General features: G+C 45.9%; 1 protein-coding gene across 3 annotated transcripts in view; it reads right to left on the reverse strand.

The window, feature by feature from the left end:
- The window catches only part of LOC122944576, a 66,337-nt gene extending 55,565 nt beyond the window's left edge, over positions 1 to 10,772 (reverse strand). For all 3 annotated transcript variants that reach the window (XM_044302997.1, XM_044302998.1, XM_044302996.1), the window contains exon 1: positions 10,692 to 10,772. In XM_044302997.1, the coding sequence (XP_044158932.1) occupies positions 10,692 to 10,737 (46 nt within the window). In that variant the 5' untranslated portion in view covers positions 10,738 to 10,772. The remainder of the gene's footprint in view (positions 1 to 10,691) is intronic.
- Positions 10,773 to 21,794: the final 11,022 nt, after the last annotated feature.

Raw genomic sequence — 21,794 nt, forward strand, 5'->3', positions numbered from 1 at the left:
GTGTTAGTCTACTTTCACACTGGCGTTTTGGCTTTCCGTTTCTGAGATCCGTTCAGGGCTCTCACAAGCGGTCCAAGACTATCAGTTTTGCCCTAATGCATTCTGAATAGAAAAGGATCCGCTCAGAATGCATCAGTTTGCCTCCATTCCGTCTCCATTCCGCTTTGGAGGCTGCATGCAGCGTTTTGGTGTCCGTCTGACGAAACTAAGCCAAACGGATCCGTTTTCTATGGCACAATCTGGCAAATAGAAAACTGATCCATCCCCCATTGACTTTCAATGGTGTTCAAGACGGATCCGTCTTGGCTATGTTAAAGATAATACAAACGGATCTGAACGGATCCATGACGGATCCGCACCAAACGCGAGTGTGAAAGTAGCCTTAGTTTCACGTCCGTGTTACATCCATGAAGATGTCTGTGAAGCATTTGTGGCCGTTTATTGCCCTCTGCGTGTCATCCGTATTTCACAGACGCTGCTCAGCTGAAAGTTAATTTCCAGAGCATCTCCTATCAGTGGTCAGTGAAAAACGGACCAAACATGGACGCAACACGGATGTCAGCGTTTTCACTGACCTATAGACTATAATGGGCATGTTCCGTCTGAGTCACAGACCATAGTGCATGTCTCTGATTTTTCACTGCCTCACAGTCTGTAAAAATTTAATAATGTGTGAACAGACACATTAAAATCAATGGGTGTGTCGAAAAAGCAGACAGCAGACGTCAGTGCAAAACGGAAATGCGGATGAAGCGTCAGTATTTGATCAGTGATTGTGAGTCAAAACCAGGTGTGGCGCAGAAACACAACAGGAGGAAACATTCCTATTAGGGCTCATGTACACGACGGTATGCTGCCCGTGCCATACATGCACGGGCACTGTCAGTGTGGCCGGCGCTGATGGATGCAGACCCATTCAACTTGAATGGGTCCGCGAACCGTCCACACCACAAAAAAATAGAGCACGTTCTATTTTTACCAAAATGACATAGAATCGCTCTGTAGTGCTTCTGTGGCCTTCCGCACCGTGCCTCGGCTCTTTATCTTCTGGATTGCGGATCCGATCGAGTAAATGGGTCTGCATCTGTGATACAGTGCGCACATGGCAAGTACCTGTATATTGTGGACAGTCTGTCTGCGGGCCGCATTACGGGCATGGCCGGAACATGTTCATGTGCCCGTATACCTTTTGTAGGCCACTGCTGGTTTTGGCTCATAATCACTGATGGAGATCACTGTGGGGGAGATTTAAGGAAAACTGCCTTAGGGTCCATTCACACGTCCGCAATTATTTTCCGCATTTTGCGGAACGGAATTGCGGACCCATTTATTCCTATGGGGCAGGACTATGTGCTGCCCGGACACGGAATTGCGGACCCGCACTTCCAGGTCCGCAATTCCGTTCCCGAACAAAATAGAACATGTCCTATTCTTGTCCGCAATTGCGGACAAGAATAGGCATAGTCTATAGTGCCGGCAATGTGCGGTCCGCAAAATGCAGAACGCACATTGCTGCTGTCCGTGTTTTGCGGATCCGCAAAACACGTTGCGGATGTGTGAATGGACCCTTAGTCGCCCATAGCAACCAATCAGATTTCACCTTTCATTTTCCAGGAGCTCTGAAAAATAAAAGGTAGAATCTGAAGCCGTGGCGTCCTGCACACGTGGCAGATTACACACAGTTCTTCAGTGCTGGTTTTCGTGTGGAATTACAGCACCAACAAGGTGTATGTGATCAGAGAAATCTCACGTACGCTCTGCTTTTTATTTCCAGGGGAAATTGACCTGCCGGGAGGATTTAGACATTTGCAGCAAGCCAATCGTTTGTGCAGATTTCACCCTCTGTAATACAAGGGCCAAACCACATCCAATCTGCAACAAAATCCACAAGTAAGGGGGAGTTCACATCACCGTTATTTTTCTGTTCTTCTGATCCTTTAGAAGAAGAAAAAACGTATCCTGTGCATCAGTTTTACACATTTGGCATCCGTTTGAGCTATTTCCGTCTGAGATCCTGCATGCAGGGATGTTCTGTATGAAAAAACTGATCTCTGAAATGGCTCACACGGGTTCCAAATGTATAACTGATGCCCGGGATCCGTTTGTTTTCAGTATTTTTCTGTTCTTCTGATGGATCTGAAGAGCAGAACAATAACGGTCATGTGAACTCCCCCTAATATGCAGATTTTGGTGTCAAAACGGAGAAATACACACAAAAATCTGTGCAGAATTTTTGGTTTGAAGCCCACATCCGTGTGCTGGGAATCTGGGAAAGGTTTCAAAGACCATTAAACCAGTTCCATCTGCCGACCTCAGCAATGTCACCTCTGTATACATCACAGATCAGGAAGTCATTTTTACTGGATTTCCCCTTCAATGGGGAAGCTGATCATATGATAAATGATTTGCAATTTTCCAATATGATTTCAGCATTTTCTGTTTCACTATATAACCATTTACAAAACCTCTGCTTGCTGTGCATAAATGGGAACATTCTTAGAGGCACAAAGAGACTGAAAATCCACGTCATCAGTGCAGACCCAGACTTGAATTTGGAAGGATAATCTTTTTAAACATTTTACAGCATACTATAAAAATTGTTCTTTTCATTAACATTACATTAAGGACGGCGTACGTAGATCCATGATGCGGCCGTTCTGCGGTCTCCAATTAAGCTCACTGTTGAATGGTTCAGTATTGTTAATGGCTGGGCGGTATAGAAGGTGCGGCGTCACATGTGACTACATAACACTGGGACCGTCAGGGCCTTCCAGTGCAGAGCAAGTGTCAGTGCATTCAAGTAGATGAGGGTTGTTTTTTAACCCCCGAAGGGCCCTTTTTTAGATAGGTTAAATGGACGCACTCCTGTCTATATGGCCTTTAAAATAGGCCCACTGATTTCTATGAGGTGTGCCTGGCCATGAAAAAAAGACCAAAAATTCTACGTCCAATATTTTGACGGCTTCTATTAACTGACCGTTAAATAAAAAACAGCCATGCGATTAGCCCCATAGACTTTGATTGATTCTAAAAACGTCCGAGTAACCGTCAATCATGGCACATAATGTGGGGTCCTGCATGAGACAATCCCTTCTATGAGGTCCTGCTGCCGTATTAGGGGAGGTCATGGTGAGACAATCCTTTCTATGAGGTCCTGCTGCCGTATTAGGGAAGGTCATGGTGAGACAATCCTTTCTATGAGGTCCTGCTGCCGTATTAGGGAAGGTCATGGTGAGACAATCCTTTCTATGAGGTCCTGCTGCCGTATTAGGGAAGGTCATGGTGAGACAATCCTTTCTATGAGGTCCCTCTGCCATATTAGGGGAGGTCATGGTGAGACAATCCCTTCTATGAGGTCCGCCTGCCGTATTAAGGGATGTCATGGTGAGACAATCCTTTCTATGAGGTCCTGCTGCCGTATTAGGGAAGGTCATGGTGAGACAATCCTTTCTATGAGGTCCCTCTGCCATATTAGGGGAGGTCATGGTGAGACAATCCCTTCTATGAGGTCCCTCTGCCATATTAGGGGAGGTCATGGTGAGACAATCCCTTCTATGAGGTCCGCCTGCCGTATTAGGGGAGGTCATAGTGAGACAATGCCTTCTATGAGGTCCACCTGCCGTATTAGGGGAGGTCATGGTGAGACAATCCTTTCTGAGGTCCCTCTGCAGTATTAGGGGAGGTCATGGTGAGACAATCCCTTCTATGAGGTCCCTCTGCCATATTAGGGGAGGTCATGGTGAGACAATCCCTTCTATGAGGTCCGCCTGCCGTATTAGGGGAGGTCATAGTGAGACAATGCCTTCTATGAGGTCCACCTGCAGTATTAGGGGAGGTCATAGTGAGACAATCCCTTCTATGAGGTCCACCTGCCGTATTAGGGGAGGTCATGGTGAGACAATCCTTTCTGAGGTCCCTCTGCAGTATTAGGGGAGGTCATGGTGAGACAATCCCTTCTATGAGGTCCTCCTGCCGTATTAGGGGAGGTCATAGTGAGACAATCCCTTCTATGAGGTCCACCTGCCGTATTAGGGGAGGTCATAGTGAGACAATCCCTTCTATGAGGTCCTCCTGCCGTATTAGGGGAGGTCATAGTGAGACAATCCCTTCTATGAGGTCCACCTGCCGTATTAGGGGAGGTCATAGTGAGACAATCCCTTCTATGAGGTCCGCCTGCCGTATTAGGGGAGGTCATAGTGAGACAATCCCTTCTATGAGGTCCACCTGCCGTATTAGGGGAGGTCATGGTGAGACAATCCTTTCTGAGGTCCCTCTGCAGTATTAGGGGAGGTCATGGTGAGACAATCCCTTCTATGAGGTCCACCTGCCGTATTAGGGGAGGTCATGGTGAGACAATCCTTTCTGAGGTCCCTCTGCAGTATGAGGGGAGGTGATGGTGAGACAATCTTTTCTATGAGGTCCTCCTGCCGTATTAGGGGAGGTCATGGTGAGACAATCCCTTCTATGAGGTACCTCTGCAGTATTAGGGGAGGTCATGGTGAGAGTATCCTTTCTATGAGGTCCTGCTGCCGTATTAGGGGAGGTCATGGTGAGACAATCCCTTCTATGAGGTCCCTCTGCAGTATTAGGGGAGGTCATGGTGAGAGTATCCTTTCTATGAGGTCCGCCTGCCATATTAGGGGAGGTCATGGTGAGACAATCCCTTCTATGAGGTCCCTCTGCAGTATTAGGGGAGGTCATGGTGAGAGTATCCTTTCTATGAGGTCCGCCTGCCGTATTAGGGGAGGTCATGGTGAGACAATCCCTTCTATGAGGTCCCTCTGCAGTATTAGGGGAGGTCATAGTGAGACAATCCCTTCTATGAGGTCCGCCTGCCGTATTAGGGGAGGTCATGGTGAGACAATCTTTTCTATGAGGTCCTCCTGCCGTATTAGGGGAGGTCATGGTGAGAGTATCCTTTCTATGAGGTCCCTCTGCAGTATTAGGGGAGGTCATGGTGAGACAATCCTTTCTGAGGTCCCTCTGCAGTATGAGGGGAGGTGATGGTGAGACAATCTTTTCTATGAGGTCCTCCTGCCGTATTAGGGGAGGTCATGGTGAGACAATCCCTTCTATGAGGTACCTCTGCAGTATTAGGGGAGGTCATAGTGAGACAATCCCTTCTATGAGGTCCGCCTGCCGTATTAGGGGAGGTCATGGTGAGACAATCCCTTCTATGAGGTCCCTCTGCAGTATTAGGGGAGGTCATAGTGAGACAATCCCTTCTATGAGGTCCGCCTGCCGTATTAGGGGAGGTCATGGTGAGACAATCTTTTCTATGAGGTCCTCCTGCCGTATTAGGGGAGGTCATGGTGAGACAATCTTTTCTATGAGGTCCTCCTGCCGTATTAGGGGAGGTCATGGTGAGACAATCCCTTCTATGAGGTACCTCTGCAGTATTAGGGGAGGTCATAGTGAGACAATCCCTTCTATGAGGTCCGCCTGCCGTATTAGGGGAGGTCATGGTGAGACAATCCCTTCTATGAGGTCCCTCTGCAGTATTAGGGGAGGTCATAGTGAGACAATCCCTTCTATGAGGTCCGCCTGCCGTATTAGGGGAGGTCATGGTGAGACAATCTTTTCTATGAGGTCCTCCTGCCGTATTAGGGGAGGTCATGGTGAGAGTATCCTTTCTATGAGGTCCGCCTGCCGTATTAGGGGAGGTCATGGTGAGACAATCCCTTCTATGAGGTCCCTCTGCAGTATTAGGGGAGGTCATGGTGAGAGTATCCTTTCTATGAGGTCCGCCTGCCGTATTAGGGGAGGTCATGGTGAGACAATCCCTTGAGATGTGTTTTGGACTTTGTGATGCTACAATCAGATTCCAACAAGATGCCCTCAGTGTCGATGAGTGATGACCTTTAGTCATTGTGTGAAAAGATCTGATGTCTGTACAGGGATCACAACATGAGAAGGGTTAATGATTTCTCAACCAGAATGCTGCACACATTATACATATTATTCCTATGGTAGAAGAATGCTACATCTGCTGTACAGTTAACCCTTTCAAGACTAGGTGATATTTAGTTATTTACTCCCATCCTTCCCAAAGCCATAACTTTTTTTTATTTTTTTTATTTACACAGCCGTACGAGGACTTGTTTTTTCTAGTGGCATTATTTACGGTTGCACACAATGTGGTGGGAAGCGGGGAAAAAAAATCCAATGGGATTGAATTATAAAAAATTCCGCCACAGCTTTATGTTTTTTTGTTTTGTTTTTTAAACCGTTTCCTATGTAGTAAAACTGACCTGTTATTTTTATTCTCCAGGTCAGTACGATTACAACGATACACATATATTTAGTTTTTTCCTGCGTTTTAATTCTGAAAAAAATAAAAAACGCTGCTAAAAAAAATAATGTATTATTCCTTTGCATTGCCATATTCTGACCCTCATAACTTTTTTTATTTTTAAGTGTACGGAGCTGTGTGAGGGCTAATTTCTTGCAGGATGATCTGTACTTTTCATTGATCCCATTCAGAGGCGTTTATGACTTTTTGATCACTTTTGTCGGGGGCGAAGCAACCAAAACGGCAAGTCGGTTATTTTTTCCCATTTTCGCAGTTTATCGTATGGTATAAATATTTTAATAGTATGGGCGTTTTTGCACACGGAGATACCCATGATTTAAATTTTTTAAATAATTTATGTATTTTTATTTTGGGGAAAGGGGGAACTAATGTGTGCAAGCCCTGTACCACTCCTGAGTGCAGGGGATGCCACACACTGCACCTGGGGTAGCAGGACCAGGAGCGTGACAGCATGCTCCCGGTCTTTAACCTCCCAGATGCCTTGGTCACATTTGACCAAGGCATCTAAGGAGTTAAATGTATGCGATCAACATTCTCTATGATTGAATACATTAGTCCCGGGTGCTTGCTATTTAAAACAGCAGGCACACGGCAGCTTTGGCACCTGCTCCACTCGCAACCAGGCACCATTTTTAAATGCCCGGCCACCGACGTAAATGTAAGAGGGGTGGTCGGGAAAGGGTTAAAGGAATTTTCCAGGGAAAAACTTTTTATTACAAAAAAAAAAAAACACACACACAACCATTGCTCTAGAATCCCTCCCTGTTTCCAGTGATTGGCTGACCTTGCCATCCAATCCATTTCCTGTGTTATTCCAGGAGCAGGAAGTGAAGAGCAGCAGAGACAGATGCAGCATCAGATCAGCAGCGGACGAGGATTTAACACTGCAGTAACCAGCCCTGGGCCCTTCACAGTGGACAGGGATTTGTAATTCAAACGCTAATTTACAGCACAAGAGGTATAGAGGTACAGCTGATGGGTGGGGGTGTGAGGTGTTCAACCCCCACCAATCTGATATTAAATCTCAGAAAACCCCTTTGAAGTATTTGCACATTAAAGGGGTTCTTTGACAGTGGCAGCTAGAGGCTGCTGCTGTCCTGCTTCCATGTTACCGCCCACTGTCTTCTTCCCAGTAGGTCCAGCCGCTGGTTCTGTTCCTCCACACAGGCTTGCCAGCAAGGTAACTGTCCGTAGGACAAATGTGCTCCATCCAACTCTTAAAGGTTCTGAGTGTGCACCCTAATTTTCACCAGCAAAAGACAGTCAAACCTGGGGTAATTAAGGCACCTTCCCCTGTTGGAGGTTCCTGAGCAGTAGGTTCTAGTCTGCTAAGGTGTTCAGCATTCTGTTGTCTGCACATCTATCGACCCTCTGCTGCCTGGCCTGTGCTTGACCTCTGTATTGACCATTCACTGCCTGCCCAGACTTTATCAAATTGCTTGTACTCTGTCTGCCCTGACCTCGATCTGTCCCTGATTGTGACTTTGTCTAACCCCTCGGTACTCTGCTCCAGCGTTTCTGACCCCTGTGGGTCAGCTTTCAATCACACAGAGACTACTCCAGGAGGTAGTGGCCTGGTGGTTTCTCTGCAGTGAAGTCCAGATCACCGTATAGGGAATAAAGGGTGAAAACCGGGGGACCGCAAGGATAACGCCCTTAGGATTAGCCCAAAGTCAAATATGTTTGTTTACACAGTGCTTCTACACTCACTGAAACCGGTTCTTCAAGTTTTTTTTTTTTTATGAATTAGGCAGGAAGAAGGGGGCTATATAAAATAAAATTTAAAACAAAACCCTGTACTTTTAAAATTTCCTGCTGCTCCAGTCCCGCCACTCTGATCCCCACTGGGCTTGTAGTGATGACATCAAGCTCTTCCAGTGATGTCAGTGGTAACTGTATAAATTCTAAGTGAAGGGGAGCAGTGTATTCATGTCCAGTGAAGTTGTCCTGTGTATGTACATGACAAAATGAGATATTCAGAATAAGTGCCATCTTTATAAAGCACCTGTACAGCTTTTCCCAACAAAGAAAAATGTGTGAGGTGCAAGCTGACTTTTAAGTACAGTTTTTTGTTAAAAATATCTTCCACTTCAAATTTCCCAGAGATCTGGGACGTTCTCCTTCGCATTCCTCACTGCCTGGGAGTTTTTTTATGCATGCATACTGGGGAACTGGGTGGGGCCCCCCTATAAGATCTGTGTATGCCCCTAATAAGATCATTTGATTTTATAATTCAGGTTTTATTAGTGTATGCCAACAGTGTGAAAACTGTCCCAGCAACTAAAGGGTTAAAGGGGTATTCTGATTATTTGGCGTTCTCCCCTAGCCACAGAACAGGGGATAACTATTAGATCAGTGGGAGTCCTACCGCTGGGACCAACAGTAATCACTAGAACATAACCCCTGCAGCCCCCTGAAATGAACAGAGCGTCCGGTCGGGCATGCGTGCAGCCGCTCCATTCATTTCTATGGCTGTACTCTGCTATCTCCAGAACTCCCATAGAAATAAATAGAGTGGCTGTACGGATGTACAACCGGCTAATCCGTTCATTGCAGGCGGGGCCTGTTCTTGTGATTGGTGGAGGTCCCAGTGGTAGGACCCCCACCGATCTAATAGTTATCCCCTATCCTGTGTTTTGATAACTTCAAACAACCGGAATACCACTTTAAGGCCTCTTGCACACGGGCGAGAGGTGAGCGCATTGCACCCGCACTGAATACGGACCCATTCAATTCTATGGGGCTGTGCACATGAGCAGTGATTTTCATGCATCACTTATGCGTTGCGTGAAAATCGCAGCACGCTCTATATTCTGCGCTTTTCACGCAACACAGGCCCCATAGAAGTGAATGGGGCTGCGTAAAAATCGCAAGCAAGTGCGGATGCGGTGCGATTTTCACGCACGGTTGCTAGGAGACGATCGGGATGGAGACCCGATCTTTATTTTTTTCCCTTATAACATTGTTATAAGGGAAAATAATAGCATTCTCAATACAGAATGCATAGTAAAATGTGGATTAAAAATAGTTAACTCACCTCCTCCTCTTGATCACATAGTTGCAGATCTCTTCTTACTTCTTTAATCATGAGCTGCCAGCTAAAGGACCTGTGGCGACGTCACATCACATGGTCCATCAACGTAAAAATCGCAGCAAGCTCTATATTGGGCGTTTTTCACGCAATGCAGGCCCCATAGAAATGAATGGGACTGCGTGAAAATCGCAAGCAAGTGCGGATGCGGTGCGATTTTCACGCATGGTTGCTAGGATGAAAGTCTATTCACTGTATTATTTTCCTATATAACATGGTTATAAGGGAAAATAATAGCATTCTTAATACAGAATGCTTAGTAGAAGGTCAATTGAGGGTTAAATTTTTTTTACTCACCTCCTCCAAGTGATCGCGTAGCTGCCAGTCTCCTGTTCTTTCTTCAGGACCTGTGGTGACATCACTGTGCTCATCACATGATACATCACCATGGTGATGGACCATGTGATGAGCACAGTGACATCACCACAGGTCCTTTGACAGGTCCAGAAGAAAGAACAGGAGACTGGCAGCTACGTGATCACTTGGAGGAGGTGAGTAAAAAAATGTTAACCCTCAATTGACCTTCTACTAAGCATTCTGTATTAAGAATGCTATTATTTTCCCTTATAACCATGTTATAAGGGAAAATAATAAAATTTACACAATACTGTGTGAACCCAAACCTGAACTTCTGTGAAGAAGTCCGGGGTCGGGTCTGGGTACCAAACATGCCGATTTTTCTCGCGCGCATGCAAAACGCATAAAAACGCTTTGGGGGAAAAATTGTGCATGTTCCCGCAACGCACCCGCATCTTTTCCCGCAACGCCCGTGTGAAACCAGCCTAAGGGTAAGTTCACAAGTGACTGTTTCCACAGGAAAAAAAAACACATGAAAAACGTATGTATTACATGCAGTTTTTGTTGTGAAAAATCCAGCAAATTTCACCCTGTCCAGCGTAAATGGTGAAATCCACAAGAGAAATCTGCTGGATAAATTGACATGCTTCGAATTTCAGAACCACAATACCACCGCTTTTCTGGTGCGTTTTAAGCAGCATTTGGATGAGAACTCTGAACACCGAACAATGCTACGGATTTACCACGCGTGACCACAACCTAAGAACTGACTGCTCACTTGTTGGCAGTAATACCACCCCCAAACATCTGCCTCTGTCACAAGACATTCACCTCGCCCGTCAGTGAGTTTGATGTTATGACTTACCAGTGTACGGTACTGTAGGACAGTAAACACTGCGGTGCTCGATATATAGCATGCCCAGATAGAGTTACGCTTCAACTGAACTAAGGTGACTGAACCCTGGTGTCCCATGATACACATCTACTTACAAGTCTGGTCCAACAGAAGAAACAGCAGCAGTCCTGAGAAAGCCATAAGTGTTCTGTATCCACACGGAGGCTGCCTGCGTGTAATCCACACTGCCGAGTGTGTGACACATCATCACATGATCATATAGAGGGAAAGTCTCATTTTTTACTTTCACTATTGAAATTCTATCTTTTGTGTTTTATTTATTTTTCTGTTAACCCCTTAGTGACCAAGCCTGTTTAGGCCTTAATGACCAAGCCAAATTTTGGCAATCTGACATGTGTCATTTTAGCTTAGAATTAGGCTAGTTTCACACTAGCGTTCGGCTGTCCGCTCGTGAGCTCCGTTTGAAGGGGCTCACGAGCGGACCCGAACGCTTCCGTCCAGCCCTGATGCAGTCTGAATGGATGCGGATCCGCTCAGACTGCATCAGTCTGGCGGCGTTCAGCCTCCGCTCCGCTCAGCAGGCGGACACCTGAACGCTGCTTGCAGCATTCGGGTGTCCGCCTGGCCGTGCGGAGGCGAGCGGATCCGTCCAGACTTACAATGTAAGTCAATGGGGACGGATCCGTTTGAAGATGCCACAATATGGCTCAATCTTCAAACGGATCCGTCCCCCATTGACTTTCAATGTAAAAGTCTGGACGGATCCGCTCAGGCTAATTTCACACTTAGCCATTTTTTGCCAATATAATGCAGACGGATCCGTACTGAACGCTAGTGTGAAAGTAGCCTAACTTTGTAACGGTTTTGCACTTCAAAGTAATTCTGACATTGTTTTCTTGTCACATATTGAACTTTACTTAGGTGGTAAAATTCTATCGATAAAATATGCGTATCTTTATTAAAAATTTATGAAAATTGCCACATTTTCCTATATTCACCTGCAATATTTCACATACATACATACTATTCAATATTTTTATCAGAAATATATTTCCACATCTTTATTTTGGCTGCACTTACAAAAAAAATGTATTTAATTTTTTTTTATTTAGATGTGCGGAGGGGGGGTGCCCTAATAACTTTATTTAAAACATCTGGGGGCCATATTGTCCCGATAGGGGTGCTAGGGGGGACCCGATCGGGGCATAATTTGAACTTCTCTCCTGAGGAGAGAGACCTTACTGAGAGCAGCGGTGAGTGGCGGCGGCCGGCTTTTAGTCTACGTCCAGACTTTGTGATAAAAAGTTCAATAACAGCCTTAGGCCTCATGCACACGACAGTTTTTTTTCACGGTCCGCAAAAACGGGGTCCGTGATCCGTGACCGTGGGTCTTCCTTGATTTTTGGAGGATCCACGGACATGAAAAAAAAGTCGTTTTTGTGTCCGCCTGGCCGTGCGGAGCCAAACGGATCCGTCCTGAATTACAATGCAAGTCAATGGGGACGGATCCGTTTGATGTTGACACAATATGGTGCCATTTCAAACTGATCCGTCCCCATTGACTTTCAATGTAAAGTCTGGAGTTCTTTTATACCATCGGATTGGAGTTTTCTCCAATCCGATGGTATATTTTAACTTGAAGCGTCCCCATCACCATGGGAACGCCTCTATGTTAGAATATACTGTCGGATATGAGCTACTTCGTGAACCTCAGATCCGACAGTATATTCTAACACAGAGGCGTTCCCATGGTGATGGGGACGCTTCAGGTTAGAATACACTACAAACTTTGTACAAGACTGCCCCCTGCGGCACCTAAAGGGGTTAATTGTACTATCATATTCCCCTGTAAGAGATCAGGGCTGCCAGGCAGCAGGGGGCAGACCCCCCCCCCTCCCCAGTTTGAATATCGTTGGTGGCACAGTGTGCGCCCACCATCGCCCCCCCCCCCCCTCCCTCCCTCTATTGTATTAAATCGTTGGTGGCACAGTGTGCCAACCACCATCGCCCCCCCCCTCTATAGCAGTAACATTGGTGGCAGTGTGCGGTCTCCCATTCCCCCCCCCCCCCATCATTGGTGGCAGCGGAGTTCCGATCGGAGTCCCAGTTTAATCGCTGGGGCTCCGATCGGTAACCATGGCAACCAGGACGCTACTACAGCCCTGGTTGCCATGGTTACTTAGCAATAGTACAATTGTAGAAGATTCATACTTACCTGCTTGCTGCTGCGATGTCTGTGTCCGGCCGGGAGCTCCTCCTACTGGTAAGTGAAAGGTCTGTGCGGCGCATTGCTAAAGAACTGTCACTTACCAGTAGGAGGAGCTCCCGACCGTTCACAGACATCGCAGCAGCAAACAGGTAAGTATGAATCTTCTACTGTTGTACTATTGCTAAGTAACCATGGCAACCAGGGCTGCAGTAGCTTCCTGGTTGCCATGGTTACCGATCGGAGCCCCAGCGATTAAACTGGGACTCCGATCGGAACTCCGCTGCCACCAATGATGGGGGGGGAATGGGAGACCGCACACTGCCACCAATGTTGTTACTGCTATAGAGGGAGGGGGGGGGGGGGGGGCGATGGTGGTTGGCACACTATGCCACCAACGATTTATTACAATAGAGGGAGGGAGGGGGGGCGATGGTGGGCGCACACTGTGCCACCAACGATATTCAAACTGGGGAGGGGGGGGGGGTCTGCCCCCTGCTGCCTGGCAGCCCTGATCTCTTACAGGGGAATATGATAGTACAATTAACCCCTTTAGGTGCCGCACCTGAAGGGGTTAATTGTGCTATCATATCCCCCTGTAAGAGATCGAGTGCTGCCAGGCAGCAGGGGGCAGTCTTGTACAAAGTTTGCAGTGTATTCTAACTAGAAGCGTCCCCATCACCATGGGAACGCTTCTGTGTTAGAATATACTGTCGGAAATGAGTTTTCACGAAGTGAAAACTTAGATCAGAAAAAGCTTTTATGCAGACGGATCTTCGGATCCGTCTGTATGAAAGCAACCTACGGCCACGGATCACGGACACGGATGCCAATCTTGTGTGCATCCGTGTTCTTTCACAGACCCATTGACTTGAATGGGTCCGTGAACCGTTGTCCGTCAAAAAAATAGGACAGGTCATATTTTTTTGACGGACAGGATACACGGATCACGGCCTCGGCTGCAAAACGGTGCATTTTCCGATTTTTCCACGGACCCATTGAAAGTCAATGGGTCCGCGAAAAAAAAACTGAAAACGGCACAACGGCCACGGATGCACACAACGGTCGTGTGCATGAGGCCTTACTTGAATAAACGTTTCTCCAACAGTTAACTCTGGCAGGCAAACAAACTCAACTCTGCTACATCTGTTGCTCTCTGGCCCTGCTGTGCTGACAAGCTTACTGTATAACTTTGCTTCTTTCTTTATGCTGCAACTTCTCTCTGTAGTCTAACTCTAGATCAGTACCAGGGATCTTTTCCTCCTGGTTTCAGAGGCTCCAAGCTGTGGCCTCCACATCCAGCAGAGCTAAAAATGCTCTACCTGGCTTAGGCACGACATGACCAGCAGGGACGTGGACCTGCTTCTTTCTTTCCCCTAGCAGGGGGTACTCTCCACTGACCTAACTAGAGCCCTCCCCTCCTTAGAGGGAGAATTGGAATGAAAAGAAGGCTACATGGTTATATAGTTTATACGGTTAAAAAAAAAAGATATAAGTCCATCAAGTTCAACCAAGGGATAAGCGGGGACCCCTATACAGTATAATGTCTCCTTGTTACCCCCATACAATAAAATGTCTCCTTGCTGCCCTCATACATTATAATGTCTTCTTGTTGCCCCCATACATTATGTCTCAATGTTGCCCCCATACATTATGTCTCAATGTTGCCCCCATACAATCTAATGTCTCCTTGTTGTCCCCATACATGATAATGTCTCTTTGTGGCCCCCATACAGTAAAATGTCTCCTTGTGTCCCCTATACAATATAGTGTCTCCTTGTTGCCCACATACAGTCTAATGTCTTCTTGTTGCCCCATACAGTATAATGTCTCCTTGTGGCCCCCATAAGGTGTCGGTATAATGTCTCCTTGTTGTCCCCATACGGTATAATGTCTCCTTGTTGTTCCCATACATGATAATATCTCTTTCTGGCCCCCATACTGTATAATGCCTCCATGTGGCCCCCATTCATTATATCTCCTTGTTGCCCCATACAGTATAATGTGTACTTGTGGCCCTCATACAGTATAATGTCTACTTGTGGCCCCCATACAGTATAATGTCTACTTATATTGGATTGGATGCGGACCAAAAATACGGTCTTGTGTATGAGGCCTTAAAGGCATATTTGGATGGACATTACATACAGCACTGCTAAACATACAGGACAATACAGCTCCACATACTGTAAGGCCCCATTCACACATCCGCAATTTTGTTCCGCATTTTGCGGAATGGAATTGCAGACCCATTAATTTCTATAGGGCTGCACGAATACGCAATTCTGTTCCCGAAAAAAATTTAACATGTCCTATTCTATTAGTGCCGGCGATGTGCGGTCCACAAAATGCGGAACGCACATTGCCGATGTTCATGTTTTGCGGATCCGCAAAACCCGTTACAGACGTGTGAATGGACCCTAACTCTTACATCTAGTGACGTCTCCTTTAATGTAGACATTCTCCTTCCTCATCTTCTCCATTCGGAGATGATCGTCTCTGCAGAGTTTGACACTCAGACATCTTAGATTCTTCACTTTTCCATCATTCTCCCCCTACTGGTTCCCCAACATCGTCATCCTGCTGCTACCCCCAATGCCGTGTCCACTGTGGTCCCCAAACACTATACTGCAGAAATAATAGTGCTAAACAGATAGTCCCCCACAATGGCTCACAGACTGCCCTCGATAGTAATACTGCCCCTATAGTACCCCCAAATAGCAACCCCATTAGTAGTGCCCTCCATATTGTGCCCAATAATAATGCCTCTAGTATAATGCCCCCATATATAATGCGCCTCCCCTCTCCATGCTTTGGAGTCTATTAGAGGAATATGCCAATACAGGCCACTAGATTATATTGAAAACTAAGTGTCAATGATGGCTATATATCCATCAATGACCATATTGGTCGATCTAGTGAAAAAAAAAAAGTACTAAAAAACTTTTCACAAATATAAAAAAATATTAAAGTTCAAGTCACACCCCCGGCCCCCCCCCCCCCCTTCCTTAAAATAAAAATACTTAACCAATAAAAAAAAATTAACATCATGGGCATCACCGAGAAGGAAGATAACAGGTAAATTTACTGCATGGCTTACGGTGTAAAAAAATTAATAAAAACCTTTGCCAGAATTGTGTTTTTTCTCATTTCTACCCCATTTGGATTTTTCTTCCCACTACATGCCATGCAACCGTAAATTGTACTATTAGAAAGTACAACTTGTCCCACAAAAAATAAGCCCTCATAAGGCTATGTGAGCTGAAAAATAAAAAAGTTAGGGCTATGGGAAGGCGGGGAGTGAAAAACTAAAAAGCAAAAAAGGAAATTTGCAGGGTCCTCTAAGGGTTAAATAAGCAAACCAATATAAATACAATTACCTTTTAACCTCTAGAGAACCCGGTGATTTTCCGTTATTGCTTTTCCATTTTTTACTCCCAGTATGAGAAAGGGACAACGTTTTTCCTAGCTCTTAGGCCTCATGCACACAAACGTATTTTCTTTCCGTGTCCGTTAAGTTTTTTTTTTGCGGATCGTATACAGAACCATTCATTTCATTGGGTCCGCAAAAAAAGAAATGAGGTTACTCCGTGTGCATTCGGTTTCCGCATGTCCGTATTTCCGTTCCGCAAGAAAATAGAACATGTCATATATTTGTCCGCATTACAGACAAGGATAGGACTGTTCTATGAACACACATTAACCACTTCAGCCCCGCTAGCTGAAACCCCCTTAATAACCAGGCCACTTTTTACACTTCGGCACTACACTACTTTCACCGTTTATCGCTCGGTCATGCAACTTACCACCCAAATAAATTTTACCTCCTTTTCTTCTTAGGCTACTTTCACACTAGCGTTCGATCGGATCCGTTCTGAACGGATCCGCTCATATTAATGCAGACGGTGGCTCCGTTCAGAACGGATCCGTTTGCATTACCATGAACATTAAAACATTGTTCATGTTAGTGCAAACGGATCCGTTTTGACTTTACATTGAAAGTCAATGGGGGACGGATCCGTTTGAAAATTGAGCCATACTGTGTCAACTTCAAACGGATCCGTCCCCATTGACTTACATTGTAAGTCTGGACGGATCCGTTTGCCTCCGCACGGCCAGGCGGACACCCGAACGCTGCAAGCAGCGTTCAGGTGTCCGCCTGCTGAGCGGAGCGGAGGACAAACGGTGCCAGACTGATGCATTCTAAGCGGATCCGTATCCACTCAGAATGCATTAGGGCAGTACGGATCCGTTCGGGGACGCTTGTGAGAGCCTTCAAACGGAACTCACAAGCGGAGCCCCGAACGCAAGTGTGAAAGTAGCCTAATAGAGCTTTCATTTGGTGGTATTTTATTGCTGCTGACATTTTTACTTTTTTTGTTATTAATCGAAATTTAACGATTTTTTTGAAAAAAAATGAAATTTTTCACTTTCAGCTGTAAAATTTTGCAAAAAAAACGACATCCATATATAAATTTTTCACTAAATTTATTGTTCTACATTTCTTTGATTAAAAAAAAATGTTTGGGCAAAAAAAAAAAAATGGTTTGGGTAAAAGTTATAGCGTTTACAAACTATGGTACAAAAATGTGAATTTCCGCTTTTTGAAGCAGCTCTGACTTTCTGAGCACCTGTCATGTTTCCTGAGGTTCTACAATGCCCAAACAGTAGAAAACCCCCACAAATGACCCCATTTCGGAAAGTAGACACCCTAAGGTATTCGCTGATGGGCATAGTGAGTTCATAGAACTTTTTATTTTTTGTCACAAGTTAGCGGAAAATGATGATTTTTATTTAAAAAAATTTTTTTCTTACAAAGTCTCATATTCCACTAACTTGCGACAAAAAATAAAAAACTCTAGGAACTCGCCATGCCCCTCACGGAATACCTTGGGGTGTCTTCTTTCCAAAATGGGGTCACTTGTGGGGTAGTTATACTGCCCTGGCAATTTAGGGGCCCAAATGTGTGAGAAGTAGTTTGCAATCAAAATGTGTAAAAAATGTGCCCCTTTGCCCACCTTGGCTGCAAAAAAGTGTGACACATCTGGTATCGCCGTACTCAGGAGAAGTTGGGCAATGTGTTTTGGGGGGGTCATTTTACATATACCCATGCTGGGTGAGAGAAATATCTTGGCAAAAGACAACTTTTCCAATTTTTTTTATACAAAGTTGGCATTTGACCAAGATATTTCTCTCACCCAGCATGGGTATATGTAAAATGACACCCCAAAACACATTCCCCAACTTCTCCTGAGTACGGCGATACCACATGTGTGACACTTTTTTGCAGCCTAGATGCGCAAAGCGGCCCAAATTCCTTTTAGGAGGGCATTTTTAGACATTTGGATCCCAGACTTCTTCTCACGCTTTCGGGCCCCTAAAAAGCCAGGGCAGTATAAATACCCCACATGTGACCCCACTTTGGAAAGAAGACACCCCAAGGTATTCAATGAGGGGCCTGGCGAGTTCCTAGAATTTTTTTTTTTTTGTTGCATAAGTTAGCGGAAATTGATTTTTTTTTTGTTTTTTTTCCAACAAAGTCTCCCTTTCCGCTAACTTAGGACAAAAATTTCAATCTTTCATGGACTCAATATGCCCCTCACGGAATACCTTGGGGTGTCTTCTTTCTGAAATGGGGTCACATGTGGGGTATTTATACTGCCCTGGCTTTTTAGGGGCCCTAAAGCGTGAGAAGAAGTCTGGAATATAAATGTCTAAAAATGTTTACGCATTTGGATTCCGTGAGGGGTATGGTGAGTTCATGGGAGATTTTATTTTTTGACACAAGTTAGTAGAATATGAGACTTAGTAAGAAAAAACAAACAAAAAAATATATATATTTCCGCTAACTTGGGCCAAAAAAATGTCTGAATGGAGCCTTACAGGGGGGGGTGATCAATGACAGGGGGTGATCAGGGAGTCTATATGGGTGATCACCCCCCTGTAAGGCTCCATTCAGACGTCCGTATGATTTTTACGGATCCACGGATACATGGATCGGATTCCGCAAAACACATACGGACGTCTGAATGGAGCCTTACAGGGGGGTGATCAATGACAAGGGGGTGATCAATGACAGGGGGTGATCAGGGAGTCTATATGGGTGATCACCCCCCTGTCATTGATCACCCCCCTGGTAAGGCTCCATTCAGACGTCCGTATGATTTTTACGGATACGTGGATCGGATACATGGATCGGATCCGCAAAACACATGCGGACGTCTGAATGGAGCCTTACAGGGGGGTGATCAATGACAGGGGGTGATCAGGGAGTGTATATGGGTGATCACCCCTCTGTCATTGATCACCCCCCTGTAAGGCTCCATTCAGACATCCGCATGTGTTTTGCGGATCCGATCCATGTATCCGTAAAAATCATACGGACGTCTGAATGGAGCCTTACAGGGGGGTGATCAATGACAGGGGGTGATCAGGGAATCTATATGGGTGATCACCCGCCTGTCATTGATCACCCCCCTGTAAGGCTCCATTCAGACGTCCGTATGTTTTTTGCGGATCCGATCCATGTATCCGTGGATCCGTAAAAATCATACGGACGTCTGAACGGAGCCTGACAGGGGGGTGATCAATGACAGGGGGGTGATCAGGGAGTTTATATGGGGTGATCATGGGTGATTAAGGGGTTAATAAGTGACGGGTGGGGGGGTGTAGTGTAGTGTTTGGTGCGACTGTACTGAGCTGCCTGTGTCCTCTGGTGGTCGATCCTAACAAAAGGGACCACCAGAGGACCAGGTAGGAGGTATATTAGACGCTGTTATCAAAACAGCGTCTAATATACCTGTTGGGGGTTAAAAAAAAAATCACATCTCCAGCCTGCAAGCGAGCGATCGCCGCTGGCAGGCTGGAGATCCTGTCTCTTACCTTCTGTGCCTGTGTGCGCGCATTCACAGGAAATCTCGGCCCTCGCGAGATGACGCGTATATGCGTCACTGTGCGCAGGGCTGCCGCCTCCGGACCGCACATCTGCGTTAGGCGGTCCGGAGGCGGTTAAAATGCGCCGTGTGAACGTGTGCCAGGGTCTATTCACACAGGGCACTCATGTGGTGGAACTGCTGAGATTTTCTGAGAATTATGACAAAAATGTTACCATGTGAAGCATCAGACCTCAGTTATTACCTCTTAGATGCACATTGTGGTTATATTCTGTTTTTCTTTCCTGTCATAGGCTATGGTTATATGGAAAATGTGATGACAGAAGGGTGTGAATGCACACTTACAGGAAAAAGTGACTCAATCACACTGACTGGATAAAAGAAGGAAAATACAAAATATGGAAGGTATTACTATGGGATATCTTGCAAGACTCTCCTCAATAATAATAACAAGGCCAGAACACGAGACGAGAGCTCCTAGAAGACACAGGAAGATTGCGCCCACCACTGTCCGGTTACAGGAAGAACATTTACCTCATACCCGTCTTCCCGCCATTTCAAGTTCGGAACCGCCGAGGCTGAAAGGGGGTGGAGCCAGGCGGCCGTTTCATAAAAACTGACAAGCCTTTCACCAATTTCAGAGGCGGGGTTTCTGCCGCGCCAGCTTCTGATTTGCTGCAATAACCATCAATCAAACCTGTGACCCCCCCCCCCCCCCTACATTAATTACAGGCGCGACCTGACACAAATGTTCGAGAGCCGAGGTAAAAGTTCTTCCCGCGCTAGAGACCACGTGATCAGACTCCGCCTATGGTCTCTCAGGTGGAAATCAGAAAATGGTGGCTCTGAGTGTGATGCTGACTGGAATACCGTGTATTATGTCACTGAGGACGGTGTATGAGTGCAGCCAGTCCTGATAGAATACTGTTTATTATCCCAATTATGGAATTAGACATTTTTCCAAGGTATTTAATCCCTGACAAGATGAGTATTTTGATCAAGACATAGATATGTGAGGTAATATGGATGGCTTGTCCTTCAATGTCCCACATGTAGATTAGGAGAGATGGCAGTTAATGGGTTAGTAGCGTCTATCATGAACAATTATGTACATACATTCTGTATGGAGCCCCTGCTGTATCCGCCAGCATCGCCGTAAATGGCTGCGGATTAACCCCTAGTATGCCGCTGCCTGCGGCATACAGGGGTTTTCGCGGGGGTCTCCGGCCTGCATTCTTATGCTTATTGGGTCCCTGCGCTGTCCCTGTTTTCATGAAGTGCTGATTTATTGATGAGAAATCAAAGCTTCATAAAAACAGGAAAACATGACTGATTATACAATGTGGATGATAATAGCACTGGCCCGTGGTATGTTTTACAGCCCCTAATACACATGGCAGGGCCCGGAGCTGATAATGACACCTGCGATGTGTATTAGGGGCTGTAAAACACATAGCAGGCCAGTGCTGTCATTATTATGCACATTGGCCAGTTATGGGTGAGCACCTCAAGCTCATCTCGGCCCCTTCATTGATGCACCACATCCCCCCAAGTGATCCAAGGATAGCCACCTTTCCCGACTCCTGCTCTCCACTCAGGCAGGTATGAAGACGTCACGCCTGCCACAGCCTGTGTGTGTATAATATATATATATATATATATATATATATATATATGAGTGTCTGTTCTTTATGCGCGGCCATATTTGGCACACAGGTACCTCAGGTGTCCGAGACGCAGCTCTCTAGGACCTACCGTTCCGAGATATTCCCAAAAAATGACCCACGTTAGCCAATACAAAAAATGGACTCAGGGCGGTGGCTCACTTCAGGCGGAATTCTGGAATAGGTGCTGCTAACCCAAAAATAGAGGAACACCCACCCTCTAGTAATGAGTGATCAATTTAAAGCCAAGATTATGGGCGAGCACACTGCACTTGGACCATAACGCTGGGTTCACATCTGAGCGTTCGCGATGGAGCGCTCTGTATGCGCGATTGTACGGGCGTTTGCAATCGCGCATACAGAGACAAGCAAACGCCCATTGTCGCACGTTCCCGGAAGTCTATGTACGGGAACGCGCGACAATACGCCCCAAAGAAGCTCATGTACTTCTTGGGGCGTCGGGCGTTTTACAGC

Source organism: Bufo gargarizans, chromosome 8 (assembly GCF_014858855.1).
Source record: "Bufo gargarizans isolate SCDJY-AF-19 chromosome 8, ASM1485885v1, whole genome shotgun sequence".
Classification (NCBI taxonomy): domain Eukaryota; kingdom Metazoa; phylum Chordata; class Amphibia; order Anura; family Bufonidae; genus Bufo; species Bufo gargarizans.